The following is a 22,356-nucleotide window of genomic DNA, read 5'->3' as shown; positions in this document are numbered from 1 at the left end:
TCCCACCTCAAGACAACAGCTGTAGTGGGTTTTCTGGAGCCCCACACAGCCCAGAATGGAGCCTAGAAAAACGCAAAGGCCTATTAGTGCCACCTCCAGATTCCGCGTCGTCCCCCTCAGGAGTGGAGGCTGAGCTCTGTGCAGACAGCACAGAGAGGCCCCGGCAGGAAGGAGCATGTGCTGTCATGTAGCAGCGTGTGCGGTTTTCACCCAGCACCGGAGGAGGACCACAGACAGGCTCGATAATCCCAGGGCACCGGCTCCCTCAGCATGCAGGGCCCTCTTCCCGCAGGGCGAAGACAAAGCGCACTGGAGGCCATCCCCGGAGGGCGGATCTCAGGGTTCTGAGGAAAAACAGGATCAGTACAGCACAAACGCGAGAGGGCTAAACAAACACAAACTTGTGCATTTTATATTTTTTGTTAGTAAGTGCATCTGTTCCACGTACACAGTTTGTAGGCTGTTTCTTGGAGAATGCAGTCTACAAGAATGTGTGGTCTAGCAGAAGTGGCCATCCATGTCCCTGCCAGTCTCCTGCCACAGAGGCAGCAACACGAGCCCATTGCCAGTGTGACGTCTCCTAAACTAGCGGAAGCCCCTCAAATCCCAGGTGTCACCAACTGCATTCTGTCTCTTCAGCACCTGGGACCAGGTCAAGCAGCAGTGCCTGCAGGGCAAAGCATAAGGAGGCACCCTCAGGCCAGGAGAAAGCCCCTCTGGTGTACAGGGGGAAGAAATGGCTCCACTGTCCGGAGAAAGTTGTCCATTGATGGGCCATGGCCTGGGGGCAGCAGGGAACACTGTCCCTTTGCTTCAGGACGTCCTATCCAGAGGGTGGGCACAGACGTAGGCTTGCTTCTCGAGGATCTGCTGGGACACTTTCTTAATCTGCTCATCTAGATTTTCTGGAGAATCTGGGAAGAAAAAAGAATAGGCTTGTGAGGACAGAGTATTGCTAGGGATGCTGTGTTTCTGTTTTGTTTTAAAGTTGGCCCACCCACTGTGAAGGAACCCTAAAGTTAACTCTCCTCCTCCACACCCCTAGGAGGTGATTCTGGCTGCAGGGAGAAACCGGGATGGGAACAAAGGGCTCATCCTGTTAATCCCTGAGAACTCTGGATCTTGTGGGAGCAGGGGCTGGAGAAGGACCCTCTTGCCAGTCAAGCCTACAAGAGGAGCAACCATGTCTTCCCGCAACAGCACGGAACAGACACGCTGGCACCCAGAGCCAGGAGCTGCACGCAATTGTGTGCTCCTCTCCTCCATCACTTGGCAACAGGGCTGGGCTCTATAGCAGGGGACACATGACACGGAGCCCTGAGGCCAAAACAACTCTAAGGGTCAGAAGAATCTGAGCCAGGTGTTCTCAGACATGGCCAAGGGGCTAAGGTAGAAGAGGAGCATTCCAGACCAACAGCCCTATGAGCCAAGCGCCTGCAGAGGCTAGGGCCAAAGCCTGGAACATATGCGAGGAGGGCAGCTGCCAGACTCGGGCCAGGCACGTCGGGCCACAGCTGTGGGAGCTCTGACAGTCTTCACCTGCAGGTGCATGCTCCTATCTGGCAGGCCCTGCTGGAGATGCACCCGACCCTACCAGCCATCACTCAAGGGAGAGCTTGGTGAGCAGCCAGCAGGCCCTGGGAGCCTGGCCATCAACAGTCAGCTGACTCTGGCCCACACCTCCCTCCCAAGGCCACCCTACTTACACTTGTCCAGCTGGGACAGGGTGAAGAGATTCTGGTAGTAAGCTTCTGCACAGAAGATGTTGGCCAGCAGAACCTGCCAGAATCAAGGTTGAAGAGGATGACGTAGGGCACCCCCCACCCCACCCCGGTGTGTGAGTTTTATTTTTTTATTTTTTTTTAAAGATTTTATTTATTTGACAGAGAGAGACACAGCGAGAGAGGGAACATAAGCAGGGGGAGTGGGAGAGGGAGAAGCAGGCTTCCCGTCGAGCAGGGAGCCCGATGCGGGGCTCCATCCCAGGACCCTGGGATCATGACCTGAGCCGAAGGCAGACGCTTAACGACTGAGTCACCCAGGCGCCCCTGGTGTGTGAGTTTTAAGGAACTCAGCCAAACTCAGCAGCTTGGCTGGGGTCAAAAGGCCTGGCTCAGGAGTCAGAGTCTTAGGTTCTAATTCCAGCCCTGACCCAACTAGCTCTGTCCCCAAGAGCAAATTACTCAATACTTCTGAGCCTCAGTGTCTTCTACGGCAGGAAGGCCATCATAATCCTAGTGCCCACAGGCTGTTGTGGGACAATGCACATAAAGACCCAGCACACAGTCAGTGACTGCATCCAGCCCCTCAGGCAGGGTGAGGAAGGGAGACGGGGTGAGGGCACAAGGTCTGGGATCCCATCACTCACCTACCCCTCTTCCCTCAGGTAGAAAGACAAAAGGGAGTGGCCCCGTGGCCTGAGCAGCACAGACCTTCTCATCAGAGCTGACCACCAGTGCTGGCCACGGCCACAACTCAGCAAACCTGCCAGCCTCCTGGGACCATGCCTGGGCCGAGGCCCTTGACTTGCCCATGCCCCCCACTGACCCCCTTCCCCAACCACGGGCTTCATTAAAGTGCAGGGGATAAAGCCAGCAGAGAGGCTCACCTCGTGGTCGTGATTTCGGATCCCCACTCGGATCGAGCGGCTGGCCCTCGACAGCACGGCCGTCATGCCGTACAGGTTGATGAGGATGTTGGCTACCCGCTTCAGGATCATCTGCTCCTCCATGATGGTCTGTGAACACAGAGCCCGGGTGGAGACTCGCAACTCAGGGCCTCCCTCCCTGGGCACATCTTCAGCCATCTTCAAGACTCATTTCATGCCTCAGTGAAGGGGGGCTGACACTGCCTCTCCCTTTGGGTTGTGAGAGGCTGGCTCACTGGCTGCCTTGTTTTCCCTTCTGTCTAGATTTGGGCATGGGTCAAGACAAGACCAGGTCCCAGAAACCTGGCTGAGACCACTGGCTGTTGCTTACTGTGCTTCATGTCACCCTGAGCAGCAACAGCCTCACAGAGCAGGGTCCTAGATTTGGGCCCAGGCAGGGCTGCCCTCCCTACTCCAAGGAACCTCTCTTTACCAGGAAGGCACCCACCCAAGTGTCCCCCAGGAACAGGCAGCCCCACCCCACCCCTTCATGGTGAACAAGATTTCTTTCTAGGCTTGGTCCCAAAGGCAGACACTTGGGAAAACATCCCATCTCTCCCTGACCCCCAAGTCGGAGGGCCTGCCATCCCCAGATCTGGCAGGGGCCTGGGTACCTTGCCAAAGCGGAGGAGCAGTGTCTCCACAGTGCGGCCAAAGTAATACACGTTCTCCTCGAGCTTGCTGGCACTGTCCTAAGTATGCCAGGGGAAAGACCACTTAGCGACATCTCCCCCACAGTGCCCATCCCACCTGGCTGGGGCTCTGGGGCCCAGGGGCTCTGCTACCAGGCTGGGCCATCCTCCCCAACACCCTGGTCACAGCCCTCTGGAAGGGGATATCCATCAGGAGGGCACCCACATGGGGGGTATGCCACGTGTGCCCACTCACTGCGACACTGGGGTGCACCGCTCCCAGCTTCCCTGTCAACCCCAGATCCACGGTTCGGCCCAGGGAGTCTCGCAGCCTCTGGCTGACGGTCTCAACGATAGTGGTCATGTTGCCCCGTTTAAGCTCTCTGCAGAAAGCCCACGGCCCTGTGACCTCAGGCCCCACCGCTGGTTCCCATTGCCCAGCAACACCCATTCCCTCTGACTATCCAAGGCATTCAAGGGACCAACTCAGGATCCAGGTGCTGCCCTGCCCTGGGCCTGCTGGATGCCCAAGACCTCCCTGCCTGTCAGAGAACAGCTGGTCTCTGAGGTGGAGCCACACAGAGTGCTCAGTCACAGTCACAGCCAGCCCCCAAGGGGTGCTCTGGGGTGAAGGAGTCTGCAAAATGCTCTGAGCAGCCCATACTGGGCTCCAGCAGTGATTTCTAAGTGCTCCAGGCTCACGATGGGGGGCAAGAGGAGCAAGAGAGTGAGAGAAGAGAGCAGTCTCGTGTTAGCCTTCAAGCCCAGCGCCTGTTGGAGGGATAGTTCTCGTTCTCCAGGTTCTGAAAACAAAGCTCCCTGCAGCGTGGGAGACGGGAACTGCCGGGGGAGGAGGGTAGTGAGGCAGCTGGTCCCACTTATCACCTGCAGATGAAGGCCAAACTCTAGAGCCTGGCTTTTAAGGCTCCGGTCCCCTTCCCTCCCTCCAGCCAGCCTCTGACTACATGGCTCCATGGCCCCCATCCCAGGACAGGGCAGCCCCCCCCTTGCCGCCCCAGGATGGACCTCTGATGGGCACACGGGGTTGGCACCTACTTGATCCTTGCAGTCAGGACGCGGCCGGCATGCTGCAGGCCTGTCAGGGCAATGTACATCCGGAGAATCTCGTTGGTTCCCTGTGGCCAGATCAGTATGGAGGTCAAGCTGGCCCCATTGGGATGGCCCTGTTTGTGCTGTGCATGTAACTGGGTTGGCCACCCCACTGCCCACTTGCCAGTGCCATGGAAGCTGCCGCTCTGGAAGCAGCCTCCCACTGGGAACAGGGCTGTGAGCTGAGGGTGAGGGCAACACGCTGGCTACCCCTCCACAGGGACGAGCAGGGGGCTGACCAGACGGCCTTGGCCTCCCTCAGGGTCTACCACCTCTCTGTGAACAACCAGACAGGAGTCATTCCTTTTTCCAAGCCTCCAATTTGGCTTCTTTAAAATGGGAGAAATCACCTTCCCCAGGAGGGAGGGGTGCTGGTGCCCAGGCGCAGCAAATGCTGGGAGGGTGCCACCAGATTCCTCAGGGAAGCCCCCGGCCACTGAGCACGAGGGCTGGCTGCTCCCCAGTGCCAGGGACCCATACCCAGAGGGCCGCCTCTCCCCTGCTGCTGCACCTGCGCGCACTGCTCACCACCTGGGATGGCGTCCGGGAGGCGGGCCACACCTCTGCCCCACGTGCACAGTGCGCTGCAGGTCACACGGCCAGCGCTGGGCACTGAAGCCTGCAGCCAGGCTGGGCCGTGGACAGGACACTCCCACGGGAGAGAAGAGGAGCTTGGAGGCCTGCAGGCTAAGGTGTGCCCCATCCTGCACAGTCTCCAGACTGGAGCATTTGCTTCATACTGAGGGCTCCGTGGCCCTCCGTGCCCCCCCGTCAGGACCAAATTCAACCGGCCAAGGGGAAAGGGCTTTAGAAGAAGCAGTCCTGGGGCAGCAGGGATGGGACATGTCCCTATGCCCTTGGGAAAGTGCCCCTTGTGCCCTCAGGCTGGTCACATCACGTCCTGTCTCTAAGGAAGAGGACCAAGGGCTGGGATGCTGGGGGGCATGCCAGGAACAAGAACAGCCATGAGGTCTTCCCCCTGGGTTGGGGAGCCCAGGAGCTGGGCCCCACATGCATGAGATCTGAAGGTGTCCTTCAGAAACCACACTGGTTGCTCAGGCTCCAAGCCTCATCTATGGGCCTGCCTCCTGCACACCCTACGACCATCCTAAAATTCCATCCATCTCTCTCTACAGCCTCTGAAGTCAAGCCCTCTCTTCTGCAGCATGCATCCGGCCTCTACAACCCTCCCCCCACCCCCATCAGCCCCTGGGGAATTTCCCAGAACGGGAATGCATTCAAGTCATTCCCTGCTCAGAAACCTCTGATGGCTTCCAGTGCCTGCACAGTAAGATCCAAATTCTTCTGCTTATCAGTCAAGGCCCTCCATAGCCTGGCTACTTGTCTCCCCTTCTCATCTACCCTCTACCCCCACCCCCATCAACTTTTCTACTACCTGCCCCAGCTCCCCCCTACTAGGACTATTCACTGTTCCCACAAAGACTTGCTTATTCTACCCAGCACTGGCAGGTAAGGCCTGATCGGGCCTGACACATTCCATCTCCCTGTCCTTGGCCTAAACCACCCTCCCCTTGGCCAGGTCACAGTTGTTTCTGCCCCCAAAGGCTACGTACACTTGCTTCCTGAGACTCCAGCCCACTGTAGGGGGAGGTGCCGCTCGGGCCCTCACTGCGTGGGTATTCCACAGTCCACCCTGGTCAGTCAGGCCATTCAGTCAGACCGCAAGCTCCCCAAAAGCTTCTCTGTGGCCCCAACCCCCCTTTTCTTACCCCACCCGGGGTCTCCCCCTCACTGAATTCCCTTTTTAGGCTTGTGAACCCATGGAGGGGGGCAGCAATTAGAGAGGGAGGTGTCAGGGCTGGGGAAGCCTGTAGAGAGGACACTGCTGAGTTGCCTCCGTATCCTGAGGAGGAAAGCCAGACCCAGAATGAGCCCTGGAGGCATAACCAGACCTCCCGTGGGATCTCTGCTTGTCCCACCACCACCAACGGAAGTGCAGACTCAGCAGAAAGGGCCCTCGTTTGGCCCCTCAGCCTCCCCTCCACCCCCTGGGAAATGGGGCTATGCAGAGGCGTTGAGGAAGGGCAGATGAGAGCACTCAGGGTGGGTGGCGGGATTGTTGGGCACTCACCTCAAAGATGAGCAGGATGCGGCTGTCACGCAGAAAGCGCTCATACGGGTAGTCCTTCACGTAGCCTGAGCCCCCGAGGATCTGCAGTGCCTCGCTCACACACTGCCAGGCGCCCTCTGAGCTGAACACCTGCCACAGAGCCAGGACCCAGTTAGCACGGGAGTGGCAGTGCCGGGTGCCTTCCACAAGGGGGGTCTCAGCCAGGGCAGGTTGGCTGGGGATGGAGTGGGAGGCTCGGCGTGGAGAACCTGGCTCTAGGACGAGATTGACCCAGGTAGCAGCCCTGTCAGAGTCTCACTGGGTGGCCTCGGGCACGTCCTTTTCTTCCTGGATCACAGTAACCAGCCGTGGCTCCCCACCCACCATGACTCTTCCTACCTCTGAGGCTTCCTTGGGGTGGAAGGGCCCACTCCATACCTTCCACATGGAGAAAACTCCTGTCCTTTTAAAACCCACCTCAGACTCCCTCTCCAGGAGGCCTGACCCTGCCCACCCAGCCCCATTCACCCACAGCTCGCTCCTCTGCATGTGAGCTGCTTGGCTTGACACCTGGCTGTGGGTGACACGCAAAAGTGAAAGGCCGTCCACCCACAATAAAAGTCCTTCTCAAGAAAGCTCAGCTGCTATGGCATACCAATGGGAAATTATAACACACGGCCTATATTTTCTCCATCTGCTATCAACTGGTGACAACTTGGCATAAACTGTGCTGGGGAGACACTGTCCTGTCCTATAAACACACTCAACTGGGCACTGTTCTTTCCTGTTTCTCCCGTGCCATGCTGGCCTCCCCAGCTGCATCCTAGGGCCATGCCTGGCACATGGTGGGGATGTCATAAATACTGGATCAATGATAAACTGACCTATAAGCTTGCGAGAAGAGGCAGACGGCAGGGAACACTGGGTCTGAAAGGCCGCAGCTAAGGAGCTATTCTGGGTCTCTCAGGCTGGGCAGGGATTACCTTCACCATGGCAGCCTCGATGGAGCAGTCAGGAAACCCTGGTTGGTCCAGCATCCCCGCAGTGAGGTAGGCCATGCTTTCCATTACATAAGCCTTCTGAGCCATGAGGGCAAACTTCTCCTGGGGTGTTCAGAAAAAAACACAATCAAGAAACAATTTGCATGTGCTGAGACCCAGATGTGCCAGCCAGCAGAGAAAGTAATGAAGTCCAGAGCCTCAATGCCCAAGAGCACCAAGCCCCAGCATTCATGACAGCGAGCCACATTAAATAAAGCCTTATCTTGTCTTCTTCCCAATCACTGCACGGGAGTCACGAGCACAGACCACACAGGCACACTTTTCATGCCCACACGTGAAACCAACACATGCAGCGCCCATAACCTTCAGTACCTGAATTAGTCCAAATTCACTGAGGTTCCTGTTGAACTGTTTCCTCGTGCAGGCATATGCAGCAGTCATTTCTGAAGAAGAGCAGAGTCATTAAAAAGAACCATTTTCCGGCTATCCTAAAACGATTTCCTAAGGCTATCATCATTACCCTGCAAACACTCAGGCAGGAACTATGAGAAACGGGTCTGCTGAGACCAAACACCCTGCCAGACAGCGCTGCCCCTTCCTAGCGTATCTGGCCAGACAGGCCTGAATCTGGCCCTTTTTCTTACCAGATGACAGGCCGGGCCAAGCAACCACCATCCCTGAACATCACCACTGACCTCACAGCATTGCTGCCAAGGCTGCCAGAGCTGCAGGTGTTAAGTAAGGCACCCAGCATGGAGCCAGGGCCCTGGAAGCACCCGACAGGAGGAGCAGGCTCACGCCTGTCACAGCTGTCCATCACCAGAGCAGGAGGGCAGCCTGTCGTGTGTAAAGCGGCCTCCCAGTGGTCAGCGGCAAATGCCAGCCCCTCCCCCTGCAGTCAGCCTCCTCAAGAGTCTACCTCCTTTGGGGGCAGGCCGACCATGAGAGCCCCCATGAAGCTCTTGCATGGAGGAGTTTTCCTGATGGGGAAGCAGAGGCCCAGGGCACTTCAGGGCCTTGGGAGCAGCTTAGCAAAGTGAGCCGAGGCCTGAGTTTGGAGTCTGACAGGATCAGCTTTTAGACACAAATGAGTAGCCTTGGACTAATCACTTACCCTCTCTGAGCCTCAGGCTCCTCATCTAGGAAATGGAGGTAAGAGGTGAAAACAAAGCCTCCCTGTCCCCACCTGGCCCTGAACTCTGAGGAACTTCATAAGCACTACATCAGCACCCCCACAGCCAGGGCCCCATGCCTTTCCCTGCAGTTACCTCCACAAAGCTAAGATGATAATGACATCCATGCCCAACAAAAACCCTACAGGGTTGTTCTAAGTTCACTGACAAAAAATTCTAGGTTTCAGGTATGCTGACAGAAAAAACAAAGGGAAGATCCTGAGGCTAAGTGATCGGAGTTCCACTCCTCACCCACTGACTCTCCCACTGAATTAGCACTGATGTCTTCCTCACATCTGGATGTTTGTGAAGTAGCTCTGTTCTTAGTGGTCAGAGCAGCAACCCCTCTTGACCTCTGATGGTCCGCTCCCCCACTCCCCTGATCCTTTGTGAGCAGGTAAAACAGAGGAGTGTGAAAAAGGAACATTAACCACTTGGGGGCAGATTGACCACATTTTTTGGTCTAAACCAAAGTCCGAATCTTAAACTGCAGCTGGGCTGTCTGTCCATCCGAAGGCCTGGCTCAGCAGCAGCCTGTGTAAGGACATGGTAGAGCCTCCAGGGTGGAGTGGGGGCTGCAGGGGCAAGACTGGGCCACAAAAGGCTCCTGTCCCTGACTTACCTACCAATCAATTTCTTGAGCATCCCGGCCACAGTGCTGCCCATGCTGAACCGCCCACTGTTGAGGATGTTCATGGCCACCTGCAGGGAGAAAGGGGGCGGCTAAGACTGCACTCCCCAAGTGACCTGCTCACCCCTGCTGTGCTGGGAAAAGCCCAAAGGTCCTGGAGGACCACAGGTAACAGACCACAGCGCTGCTTGTCTATTTTTACCAGATGGTTTCTTGAGGACAAAAGGCAAGTCTCTAGAGAATTCTGTGCCCGCATCTAGGAAAGTTAATCGTCCTGCCAATCCCCACCAGGCTAGGAGACAGTGTGGTCCCGACACATCACAACAAGGTAACTCAGTCACAAACATCCTTGGAGTCACCTCCTGATAAAGGAACCAGACAACATTATTCCAGTAGAACAGGCCAATTCTTAGTCCTCAGAGGAGGGGCAGAAACTAAGACCTACTGGGTACACCCTGCACGCTACCAAGACTTTCCCACCGGCATGAGCCTCCTGAAGGACAGTAGTAACCCGCCAAGCCCCTCCCACGCCTGTGATGCCCAACTAGGAGGCCTCAAAGACAGGCTGGGGCTGAGGGCAGAAAGGAGTCTGTGAACACCACAGTTCTCCTAAAAGCTCAACTCCAAGCGTATTACTGCTTTTCACTGAATGCTTATGTGTGACTTGGATGAATAAATTATGCAACTGATTCTGAATTTATGATCACTTGTTAACCTGAACGGGAGAATCTCAAAGCAGACATTGTGAGGTTGGAAACTGCTCCAATGACTTGGGGGGAGGGGGGGTGGGCGCAAGTGCAGATTCCACCTGCTGAGTCCTAGGGGACTGGGGAATGCAGGAACAAGGCCCGGCCTTGGGGGCTGAATGAGGGAGCAGGTGCGGTTATGTCCCACCACAGTGTGATACCCAGATCCTGCCCTGCCTACTCTGGGGGCCATGCCTCTGATCTCAGACCGCCTGAGTCTCAGGCCTCGGGTGTGCACTGGTCTCGGGACCTGCCAGGACTATGAGGAGCAAGTGAATTCTCCCACCTCATCCCCTCTGCCCACATGGGCTTGTAAAAGCCGGTTCACGGTTTTATGAAAGCAATCCATTTCACGGCCCCTTCAGAATTTCTTCTTACGCTCATTAAAAAAAAAAAGAGAGAGAAAGAAAGAAAAAAGGATTTGAGACTAGATCTCATTCCCCAGAGGATCAAAGACCTAACAGATTTTGCCCTTTTTCAAGACGGCTCCTGAGCTCAAATATCAACCCTCCTCAACCATGGGGCCTCCCCTCCTGCCTATGAGGCACCTGCCCGCTTTACGAGCTTCTCTCCCGCAGATGTCTCCTTACAACGGCATTCTACACCACACTTTGCCAGAAGCGAGACACAATCCACACTTCCAACAGCCCCTGCCTGGGCAGTTCACTGACTGCCGCCATACCTCAAAGGTCTGACTATCGATAAAACCTCTGACTGGGTGCCTGGGTGGCTCAGTCGGTAAGCGTCTGCCTTCGGCTCAGGTCATGATCCCAGGGTCCTGGGATAGAGCCCCGCATCGGGCTCCCTGCTTGGCGGGAAGCCTGCTTCTCCCTCTCCCACTCCCCCTGCTTGTGTTCCCTCTCTCGCTGTGTCTCTGTCAAATAAATAAATAAAATCTTTAAAAAAACAAAAAACCTCTGACTACCCAGAGGAGGAGACTCTTCCTTTTCTCCCACTTTGGCCAGGCGATTTTCACCTGGCCTCTGATCATTTTGTGGTCTCTGGGATCACTCACTTTTTAGCATTTAGGCCAACGGGCAAGCAATCCTCCTAATAACAAAGAAAGGGCTTTGGAAATCTATTTTCTTTTGTATATTAAAATAATTGTTTTTACATCTAACACAATGGGGAAAATGTCTCAATGCAGTGTGGAAAGGACTAGGGCAAGGGGCATTCCCATACAGGAACCAGCCCAACTCTCCACATGTAACCTGGCAGTGGGGGCCAACAATTAAAAATGCTTGTGCCCTGAGCTGGAAAGCCTACTGCTGGGTGTTTAAACTGTGGAAGTAATCAGACAAGTGTGCACAGATACAAGCAAGGAGATAGACCATGCAATATGGTTCTGAGTAGGAAAGAAGAGAAAACAGTGTTAAATGCCCGACGCTGGGAATATCAAATGTGCCACCACCATACAAAGAAATACTCTGCAGCGTAAAATATTAGCAATATACATTTACTAGCATGAAGACAGTATTAGGATTTCTTGATAAATGAAAAAATACAGGTTATATTACACGAATAGCATTACCAAATGTTTAAGAGACGTATGCTCTTTAAAAAGGTCTAGAAAGGGGCACCTGGGTGGCTCAGTCAGTTAAGCGTCTGACTCTTGATCTCAGCTCAGGTCGTGATCTCAGGGTTGTGAGTTCAAGCCCCATGTTGGGCTCCATGCTGGAATGGAGCCTACTTTAACTAGCTTAAATAAATAAATAAATAAAAAGGTCTAGAAAGATGAGCACCCAAACTGAACGATGAATAGCAACTCTCTTAGAATCAAGCTTCAGCTAATTTCATTTTTTCCATCTATATTCTCTCATCTGTATATAATATCTGAGTTACACAAATAAACATACCACTACGCACACACTGCTCCCTTTTTGTCCTTTCACCTCTCAAGTCATTTGGTCCACATTCACCAAGCAGCCTCCAGCCAGGAGCTTTGGCTGAACGCATTTATCAGATTCTCATAATACCCAGGAATGGAGAAAGGTATTGCTGTGATCCCTGCTTCACAGCCAAGGTGGGTGGGGCTCCCCAGAGCGAAGATACTTGCCCAGGTCACCTGGTAAATTAGGGCTGGGAAACAATAAAGACAGCCAGTTGGCAAAGGAGGGGGCCTGGGTGGCTCAGTGGGAGCGTGCGACTCTTGATTTCGGGGTCATGAGTTCAACCCCACGTTGGGTGTAGAGATTACTAATAAATAAGCTTTAAAAAAAAATGGGCAAAGGATCTGAAAATACATTTCTCTAAAGAAGATGTATAAATGGCCAATAAGCACATGAAAAGATGCTCAACCTGATCACTCATTAGGAAAATCTAAGTCAAACCACAATGAGATACCACTTCACACCCTCTGGGATGGCTATAATTTTAAAAATGCCCAATAACAAGTATCGGTGAGGATGTGGAGAAACTGGACCGTCCTACGCTGCTGCTGGCAAGGTAAGTGGTGCAGCCACTATGGAAAACAGTCTGGCAGTTCCTCAAAAAGAACATACCGTCACCATATGACCCAGCAAAGTTCCTTCTAGGTATATATACCCAAAAGAACTGAAAACATACTGTTTACGCAAAGACTTGTATATGGATGTTCATAGTAGCATTATTGATAATAGTCCCAATGTGGAAACAGTCCAAATGTCCATGAGCTCACGAATGGACAGATGTGGTGTGTCCCTACAATGGAATATTATTCAGCTACAGAAAGGAATGACAAGTGCTACAGCATGGATAAACCTTGAAAACATTATGCTAAGTGAAAGAAGCCAGACACAAAAGGTCGCATATGGATTCCATTTACACGGAATGTTCAAAATAGGCAAATCCATAGAAACAGAAAGTAAAGTAGTGATTACCAAAGACTGGGAAAGGGGAAATGAGAAGATATGGCATTTCTTTCTGGGGTGATGAAAATGTTCCAGAATTAGACCATGGTGATGGTTGTACAACACAGTGAATATACTAAATAATACCCACGTGTACATTTGAAAATTAGTAAGTTTATGTGATATGAGTTTTAGGTCAATTAAAAAATAATAAATCTGACTCTAAGACAGGACCCATGGCTATGCACTCAGAGAGCCTGAGCTTCCTCAGTGCCCACTGGCCTGCTTTCTTTCACTTGCTGGAGAGAGGAATCCTATCCCTACTTGAGGCAAGGGAAGACTCGCAGTACCACACACTCCCTCTTCTGGGAGCCACCTTCTCCAACTGCTGATTTCCCGGAGAACTACACACAGTCACCTGGCAAGCACGCGCTGGTTGGCTATAAGCAGGGATGGGACAGGGGGCTGGGGGCCAACAAGCTACACCATGAACCCGCATGGCCCTCACGGGGGCTGCTCCCATGACGCACCTTAAACCCGCCTCCGACTTCTCCAAGGACATTTTCGATGGGCACCTTGGTGTTTTCAAAATGCACCTCACAAGCTGAAAAAGATGAAATTGAAGGCCTTACCTGATGAATGCAGAGCACTTGCACTGGACCCATAGGCATGAAATGTAATTCATTCATTTGTTCACTCATTCAATCTCCAGCTACTGAAAGAATAGTACAGAGATATGGTTCCTGTCCACGTGGAGCCCCTACTTTGCTCGGGACATGATGATGTTTAAGTACTACAGATGAAATAGAGAGTGGTGACAGAATCAGAGGTTGGAGAGGGGGCAGATAGTAACATTTTTGTTAGGGGTTTCCATCAGGCTTTTCTAAGGGGACACTTGGCAGATGTTTGGAGGAGTACGAGCCAGAGGCAGAACCATGGAAGTGGACGGCACAGGCCTTCTAAGGTGCCTGGATTCAATGGGAGTGTGGGTCCCACTTAACTCAGATGCACTCGCAGCCTGCCTCTGTGCTCTGCGGAAGCGGACGGCCTTTCCCTGCCTTGCCCAGCCAGCTGTCGCCAGGGGCACGGAGCCCAGCCAACACGAGCCCCGGCTGTCCCTGTGCTGGTGTGGTCCAGCTCAGCCCGCCAGGGGCTCCTGTGAGCTGCTGTGAGAACAAGCCCCAGCAGGGTACACACGCAGCCGACTGGGGCCCCACCCACAGCCTGGAGCAGGCTGCCTAGCACCCGCAGGCTGCAAGAACGGCTCACTGGCAGCTGAGCGCTCGGGTGGTTTCTCAGACAGGGGGACGGGGGCAGCCCCCGAAGTCAGGAAGCGCTTGGCGTGCAGAGGCAGGCAGAGAAGGGAAAGCGTGGCCGCGGTGAGGACAGAGGCGGGAGGGAACAGGGGCTTTTGCACCATGTTTTCCGTAGCAGCATTTTCACAGGCTGTCACATACAGCAGCTCCCAGCAACTTAACACCGGAAAAAAAGGGAGCCTCGCCTCAGGACAAAGAAGGTCACGGCTCAAGAGTAGCCAAACAGCAAGTGACCAGGTCTGCTGACTTTTTATTCTACTATTCCAATGGCTTGGCTGTGAAATACAATGAAATCATCTCTCTGGCTGCTGGTCCTATTTTATAACAGATGGGCTACAGGGCCAGGCCCTTGTCCCAGTGACTCTAATTCCTTTACAGGCTGCTGAGTGTGGGGAGGACTCTGCCTCCCTCTCTGACCTCACTTTGGGCCACTCTATCCACTCTTGTGGGGCCACTGACGATCCCAGGACACCACCTACCCTGACTTCAGTGCGGACGCCGGCCCAGCAGTGGTGCAGGCTGCCACCCTGCTCTCTCCCTCACCCGGGTCACTCTGACCACCTTCTCCCCACCAGCACGTCATGCTCTTTGTCTTGGGCCTTTGAGCATGCTCCTTCCTCTGCTGGAAGGTTCTAAGTAAGTATCAATAGGCAGCATGAGCCTGGTGGTAGGTAACACCTGCTTCCACGTGCACGAAGCATTATACAGATGTCATAACACTCCCTTCCCGGGTCATGTCACCAGGTGCATTCTAGTAGCACTCCTTTCCGTTAGGTGAGGAAACGGAAGCATAGGAAAATAAATGAGCTTGTTTGAGCTCACGGAGTTTCTAGGCAGTGGAGCCAGGTCAGAGCTCAGCGCCCTCTGACCCTGCTGAACCAGGCTGCTATGGCAAATATTGCCATCCAGAACCCAGAATCCCTAAAGAAGAGGTGGCAGACAGGAGCGGGTCTGGAGGGGCCACCTGCAGTCCCCTGAAGCAGAGATACCCCATGATCCGAACTAGGAGCCCCAAGAAGCAGTCTTGTAAGGACTCCATGGCAGTGCTGGTCGGGTCGGAAGCCACTTACAGGACACCAGCTTCATGGGGACCAAGTGCTGCTCAGGGGATGCAGGTGGCCCCGGGTGGATATGAGGGAGAGTGAGAGGAAGGAGGAGGGTCCAGGCAGGAAAGATGGGGTGTCCTGCGGTGGAATGTTTACCTAGGACACCCCTCTGCCTCCTTGGTGTCCATTACAGCCTCCCTCACAGGGCAAAGTGCTCACAGGGAGATCACTACAGCCTCCACATGGAGAGGGGCACACGCAACATATGTTAAAAGAATAAATTAGCTTCAAGGCGCTCCTCAGCATTGCCACAGAGTCACTGCGGCATTCTTAATGTGATTTTACTGACATGTTTATATGGAACCAAAACTATTTACATCTCATTTGATCTGGAATTTGGATGGGGCCGAAGGGTGCCCCCCCCCACATACTCCCCCCCGCCCTGCACGCACGCTACTTACTGTTGGAGCCGCGTATGCCTAACTTATCCTCAGGCTTCCCGTTAGTGACTCCACCGAAGGCTCTCTCTACTATGAATGCTGTGATTTTGTCTCTTACTGAGCTGTCGGAATCAACAACCTCTGTCTTTGCAAACACAGTAAAAATATTGGCCAGTCCTCCATTGGTGATCCAGACCTGAGGGAAGAAAGAGCAAGGGCTTTGGAGAAAACCAAACTTATGCACCCCCCATCAGCTCCACCCTTTGCCACAGGACACCCCAGCGGCCTGTAAAACTTCAGGCCAGAAACATAAAGCTCCTGGCTCTGGGGAAGCCGAGCCTGTGTGGACAGAAGACGGGGGTTCACCCCAGGCTCCCCAAGAGGCACAGGTGGCCATGTTTGTGTGTCTGCACACAAAAGGGAAGCCAATGGTACTGAGCCAGCTCAAGCTCCAGAACCAAGCAGCCAGGGTTCCTCAAGAAAGCAGAGCAGGCAGGCAGGAAGGAGAGGGGAAGAAGGAAGGGGGTAGGGAGAGAGAAAGATAAGGAGACTTCTCAACAAACTGCAATGTATGGAACTTATCTGGACCTTGATTCAAGCAAACTGTCAGAAAATAAAAAGGTAAGAGACAATCAGGGAAACTGGAATGCTGACTAGACAAAGAAATGATCAATTTTCAAATGTGAGAATGGCATTTTGACTTTGTATTTAAAAGAGTCTCATCTTGTAGAGACACTCTGAAACTCTCAGAGACGCGACGCAGGCGTGGCCGTGCTGATGGAGGAAACAAGGCGGGCTGGGGGTAGGAGCTGCTGAAGCCAGTGCCGGCGGCGAGGAAGCTCGTTATACTAAACTTTTACATGTGTTTGAAATCTGGTTGCTTCACCTCCCTGAGCCACAGTTTCTTTTTCCAGAAAAAGAGAGTCGCATCCCCCCAAGAGCTGATGTGTACGTGCTTTACGACCCGCGGTGTGTGGGAGTGGTCAGTGCGTGGTGAAGGCTGTGGCTGAGGGCCCGAGCAGGCCACAGAGCGCTACCTTGGAGCCATTGAGGATGTAGTGCTTCTTATCCTCACTCAGCGTGGCCCTGGACTTGATGGAGGCCGCGTCACTCCCACTGTGGAAACAGAAACACGCAGCTGAGGCGAGCGTCGCTGGGGACGAGGAACAGTTCTGGGGGGCGACAAATGGAGGGTTTGGTACCTTAACACAGGAGTTGGCTAACTTTTAAAAATAAAGGGCCAGTTAATAAACGTATTCAGCTTTGCAGGCTACAGGATGTCTGTTCCAGCTGCTCAACTCTGCCGCTGCGGCAGGAAGGGGCCACAGACAACCTGCAAACAAAGGGCATGCTCCAGCAAAGCCTTATTTACAAAGACAGGTGGCAGGCTGGATTTGGCCGCCCCCGCCTCACCACACGAAAGAGTGGCAGTGAAAACAACCTGGCCTTAGGCTGAAATGTGGGGATGTATGCGTAGAACGAGCTCATCTGAGCTCCTGTGAGGAGGACTGCAGGGCACCCCTGGTTCCCAAGTGACGGGAAGCAGGATGGAGTGTGGTCCAAGTAACGGACTTGTCAGTAGAAGTCCTGAGTCCTAAGCAGGCTGTGTGACCTTGGGGTGATGACACCACCTCACTGAACCTAACCTGTTCAGTGGGGACAGTACCGCCTGGCAAGTTGCTTAGGAGCCTGAATGCACTATCCTATGTGAGGGGTACTGCAGACCACAAAACAACTATCTGACGGGTGCTGTCAAGTACGTCATCTCATTTGTAAGTCTCACTGGGACAGGAAACAAGGTGAAGATAAGGGAATTTGAAAGAAAAGTTGCTGAGTCGACACTCTGCAAGATTCAGGGACGGAAGAGAGAAAAGCCACCACCTATTCACCAAAACCCACAGCCCTTGTCCTAGGGCACCCGGAAGATGCCCCGGGAGGCTGCCACGTGGCACCTCTTGCCAAGGGCCAGACCTGCTTGGCTCCGTCAGACAGAAGGCAGCGATGTGCTCCCCCGATGCCAGTTTGGGCAGGTATTTGGCCTTCTGCTCCTTGGTGCCAGCCAAGATGATCCCCTAAACCAAACACAAACAAGGCTGCTGTCAGCTGTGGGGAGAAAAGAAGTATGTGAAACATGCTTGTAGAACACGGCCCCTCCTGGAGAAAACAGCTCCTGCAGGAGGAAATACCGTGGGCTCAGAGCCGGCGGCTCCAAGGGAGAAGTGGAGAGCTGCTGTCAAGCGGGAGGAGTGCGCTGCCGAGGAGCCACCCTGAAGTGCGCACTCCAGCGTGGCCTGGGCCTGCGGCACCAGCCACGGCTCTGGGTCGGACTCAGGGATCGTCATCACTGCTCCTCCACTTCCAGGCTGGGTGGCCTTGGGCCAGGGATGTCCCTCCTCTGAGCCTCCTTCCTCTCAACTCCACACTAGGGGTAATGCTACCCACCGGAGGGGCGTCTGGATGATAGCCTGTGTCTACAGGAGTGCCGGGGCCACGCCTGGCAGAAAGAAGGTACACAGGCAGTGTCCGAGCCGTCCCACCCTCCTTCTCAGTGCCACGGGGAGAAGTGTGCCCCTTCCACCTGAAGACTGCCGCAACACAAGTGCTCTTGGGGCGGGGGGGCCAAGCACACTGTTCACGTGGCTCCTTTCACTTTCTACAAAGTGAGCAGAGACACTGAGTAGCGGGCCAGTCACTGAAAGCTGTGTGTCCATGGCCCTGCCCTAAAATGCTCCAAGCCCGGGGATAAGGAAGACATGTGCACAAACAGCAGGGAGGACACACTGGGCCCTGGTGACTCCCGAGCTCAGCAGGGGAGGCTCGCTTGCAGCGGTGAGGCGAAGACAGGCTCCTCGGAGGCAGTGGCAGCTGCTGTGGGCCTCAAAGGATGGGTCAGAGGCGACGGGGACAGAAGGAAGATTCCAAGGGAAGGCACAGTGTGATCAAAGCAACGCGGCTTGTGTGGGGACCAAGTGCCGTCCTGGGTAGCTAGAGAGAGGAGGATCACAGGGGAGTGCTGCAGGGCCCCCTCCGAGACCCTGAGACAGCAAGCCCAAGTCACTTCCTGGTCAAAGTGAGCAAGCCTCCTGTCTCCATACCCCCACGTGACTCCAGACCTTTACATAGCATCAGAAGGAAACCCTAGACTTGACCTTGAGGCCAATAGCCTGGTGTGCTGCCAGGGTCACAGCGATCGAGGCATCCAGGCCGACAATTTCTCCTAGACGTGCGTACATGGTGTTGGAGAGGCCCAGGCCACCTAGAGAAGAAACAGACTAGCTTTACTTATGGTCCAGACCCAAATTTCTCCCATTAAAGGCAAAGGGCTCGACTGCTTTTCCTGTTTATAAATACCACATTACCAATTTAAGAAATCACAGTACAGAAAGGTACAAAGAAAACAAAATTACCCATAAACTTATCAGAGCATTTTTGAGTACATCCCTTCAGATTTTTGCTAGGCATATAAGCATAAATAGACATATGTTTTTATTATAAAAAGGTAACATTTAATACAAAAAGAGTACCTTCACACGCATTAAATCATTTAAAATCTTCTGTCACAGATCTTTATAAACCTGACAGCTGTCTGGCAACCCACTCCCAGTATCCAGTGGGCTCTAGGACAGGTTTTCTCTGCCTCAGCACTGCTGACATTTTGGGATGGATTATTCTTTGCTGTGGGGAACTGTCCACTGCACTACAGGACATTTGGCAGCACCCTTGGCCTCCACCCAAGAGGTGCCAGTAACTCCCTTTCCCCTAGGTTTAACAGTCAAAAATGTCTCTAGCATTGCCAAACATTCCCTGGGGAGGTTAAGTCAACCTGGATAGAAATCACTTTTCTAGGGGCGCCTGGGTGGCTCAGTCATTAAGCGTCTGCCTTCAGCTCAGGTCATGATCCCAGGGTCCTTTGGATCAAGCCCCGCATCGGGCTCCCTGCTCACCGGGAAGCCTGTTTCTCCCTCTCCCGCTCCCCCTGCTTGTGTTCCCTCTCTCACTGTCCCTCACTCTGTCAAAAAATAAATAAATCTTTAAAAAAAAAAAAAAAGAAATCACTCTTCTAGGAAGAAGACAAAGATTAAAAAAACAAAAACTCCACTGAGCTGATGCATTTTGCATTTCATCTTCAACTTCTAGAGGGGGCTAGGTGGCCTCCATGTGTCTTAAAAATGATAGATTGGGGCATAGGGTCACGTGGCCAACAAGAGCAGAGCCGGGCCTTCAATTCGGGAGGGGGTCCCAGCCCTGGAGCCACCGCACAGCCCAACTGCAGAGCGTGCCACTCACACATAGAGGGAAGGATGGCCCTGCCTGATGCGTAGTTCCCCAGGGTTCCGTACCCGGGGAAGGTCAGGGCTCCACAGTATCCCATCCTCACTCCTGCCATTACACAAAACTGTAAAACAAAACACTTTTGTTCCTACTCATTTCATATCCTGAGGGTCACTACTGTTTAAAAAAAAACCAAAAACCTTCTGATGTTTTTCCACTAACATAGGTATCACCACAATCATGGAGGAACAGCAATCCCATGGAGACAGATGACAAGTAGGTGGAGACTGCTGGCTGGGGAGAAGGTGAGGGGCAGGAAGGAACCACACACTAGGCAGCATGCAGGGAACTGGGGGAGAAAAATCCAGGCTGGGTTGCCAAAAAGGCCTCCATTTTCCAGGATGGTGGTTTCCAGCCAGTCTTTAGAATGCTTCAGACTGGGAACATTTCCCCCAAAATTTGGGGGCACAAACATAAGGTTGCTGTTGTCTTATTTTCCCAAGAAAAGATAAAAAAAAAGAAAAAGAAAAAAAAGAAAGCGAAAAAGCCCCAAACTCATCTCAGGAAAGAAAGAACACTTTCACACCAGTGAGTAGGACAGGAAACAAGAATAAGAGGTGCAGTGCTGTATCACCTCATGCCCCCCCCCCCCCCCCCCCCCCACATGCTGGCACAAAACACACGCAGCTGGAGAAAGACACATCCCAAACGGACACGAAGTGTTTGCAGATAAAATTAAGTACTTCTCCCCAATCAAGAGGCAATTTAAAAATGCTCCTGAAGGGGAAATATATATTATCACTAACCTATGTGTCTAGAGGTTTTCTTCTGCCACTTGTTTTCTCCAAGCACTTATTTATTTTTTTGGCTGACAGACCCACCACGGTTCTCTGGCTCTGCCCCCACCTTCATTCTGTTCTAAGATTCACTGTGGACTGCACACTAGGGCAGACGATTGCCCTGTGCCTTGTGAGCTGGGACACTGACGAGCCTCGGCTGTCTGGGCAGAGCTCAGTTTCCCCCCACCGCACACGGAGGCTGCAGATTTGGGCAAGGAGACCAGGACGCGCAGCTTCCTCCACAGAGGCTCGAGCTGCTGTGTTCCGCCACGAGGGGAGGCGACAGCAGTGACGGTTTCACGTCTTCTTGCAGATGGGGCAGTGTTGTTTTTACACATTTAGAAATGTGAGGAGAGGTATGTCATAAATGACAAGTAAGATACATTGTTTAACAGCTTAAAATGCTGCAATCAACATCCACATGAACGAAGATGTAACCTAATTAAAATCTGCCTCCAAATCAAATCAGGCATGCACTAGTTGGTCCTAAATGTTCACATCTCATCTCAGACCGGAGGACCAGCTCCAGGCTGGGTACCAGTGGGAACTTACTCTACAGACACCGAGGGCCCCCCAACCCTGGCTGCGGAGGTGATGAGGAACAACACAGGCCTAACTTTAGTCTCTGGAGATAAACCAGGCAGGGGGACAGAACGTCAAGAAAACCTCCTGACTTCTCTATCTTGCTCTGCAAAACCTAACTCACAACCTGGTTGGAAAAATGCCCAAAATATTAAATGTCCAAATGACCAGCTCAAAGACAAGAAATAGGCCCAAGCCTTTAAAGCACCATAGACAGCTCTTTCCCCTAAAGAGGGCTCTTAGTCGATCCAAGGGGGAAGTGAGTCCAGAGAAAGCTCAAGCAGAGGGCTCAGCAACGGGTGCAGCGTACGGGCTATGGAACCCGGAGCCACACTTCTATGTCAAAGGGGACTGAGAGTAAAATTAAATGGTGTGTGTGTGTGCATGGTGTGACTGTTACTCTGCTCCTGTTCTTCTTTCCCCTACCCCTCCACCCCACTTCTTGCTGTCCCCTTAATCCCTACACAATTTAGATGACCAACTCTAGATTAGGCAGAAGAAGAGACAGCGGTAGTGACTGGCCAAATCTAAGAAGGCAGAATCACACTGGGATCCTGGGGAGAAAGGCCTGATCTTTCATCTGGGGGCTAAAAACATCACTACAATGACCCAGGAATTACAGGGACAACCCAGAGCACAACGGGCCCTGCTCGAATGTTCTCAGTGATCTAATCTCCCACCTCAATGCACCTGTGTCCTATAGCCATGCACCTTCTTCCTCTGCACCAGGATAGGAAGCAACTGGCAGACCCCGACACCTGAGCTCTCAGCCTATGGTCATCCCTCCAACAAAAAGGGCTCGCAGCTCTGGGGCAATTCCTTTGTGGAGAGACCAGAGGGCCTCACGGTGCAGATGACGCTGGAATCGGCCAATGTGGCTTTGAGGTTATACACACCTCCTTCTCTGCTGCCCACAAGGACCTGGAGAGCACAGACACCCTGCAGTGGTCCTTAGCCATGCCAAATGAACACGGTGCAGGCCTCAACAGTTCTTCCTGCTCCTAAGTCCCTTAGTCCACACAT

At 53.3% G+C, this 22,356-nt stretch overlaps 2 protein-coding genes across 2 annotated transcripts in view; one reads left to right on the top strand and one right to left on the bottom strand.

Moving 5' to 3' along the window:
• The window catches only part of CFAP92 (cilia and flagella associated protein 92 (putative)), a 64,975-nt gene extending 62,378 nt beyond the window's left edge, over positions 1-2,597 (top strand). Inside the window, exon 17 of the mRNA XM_032412021.1 lies at positions 2,387-2,597. Within this exon, the coding sequence (XP_032267912.1) occupies positions 2,387-2,421 (35 nt within the window). The 3' untranslated portion in view covers positions 2,422-2,597. The remainder of the gene's footprint in view (positions 1-2,386) is intronic.
• ACAD9 (acyl-CoA dehydrogenase family member 9) overlaps positions 388-22,356 on the bottom strand; it is a 44,612-nt gene continuing 22,643 nt past the window's right edge. The window contains exons 4-18 of the mRNA XM_032412022.1: positions 18,790-18,896; positions 17,612-17,712; positions 16,678-16,756; positions 15,662-15,836; positions 13,369-13,442; positions 9,260-9,335; positions 7,834-7,904; positions 7,444-7,563; positions 6,482-6,610; positions 4,336-4,415; positions 3,536-3,662; positions 3,262-3,339; positions 2,609-2,737; positions 1,707-1,779; positions 388-914 (exon numbers count right to left, since the gene is read on the bottom strand). Of these exons, the coding sequence (XP_032267913.1) occupies positions 814-914; positions 1,707-1,779; positions 2,609-2,737; positions 3,262-3,339; positions 3,536-3,662; positions 4,336-4,415; positions 6,482-6,610; positions 7,444-7,563; positions 7,834-7,904; positions 9,260-9,335; positions 13,369-13,442; positions 15,662-15,836; positions 16,678-16,756; positions 17,612-17,712; positions 18,790-18,896 (1,520 nt within the window). The 3' untranslated portion in view covers positions 388-813. The remainder of the gene's footprint in view (positions 915-1,706; positions 1,780-2,608; positions 2,738-3,261; positions 3,340-3,535; positions 3,663-4,335; positions 4,416-6,481; positions 6,611-7,443; positions 7,564-7,833; positions 7,905-9,259; positions 9,336-13,368; positions 13,443-15,661; positions 15,837-16,677; positions 16,757-17,611; positions 17,713-18,789; positions 18,897-22,356) is intronic.

The sequence above is a fragment of the Phoca vitulina genome, unplaced genomic scaffold (genome assembly GCF_004348235.1).
Source record: "Phoca vitulina isolate PV1807 unplaced genomic scaffold, GSC_HSeal_1.0 scaffold13, whole genome shotgun sequence".
Taxonomy (NCBI): domain Eukaryota; kingdom Metazoa; phylum Chordata; class Mammalia; order Carnivora; family Phocidae; genus Phoca; species Phoca vitulina.
This window is presented reverse-complemented; position numbering and strand designations above follow the sequence as displayed.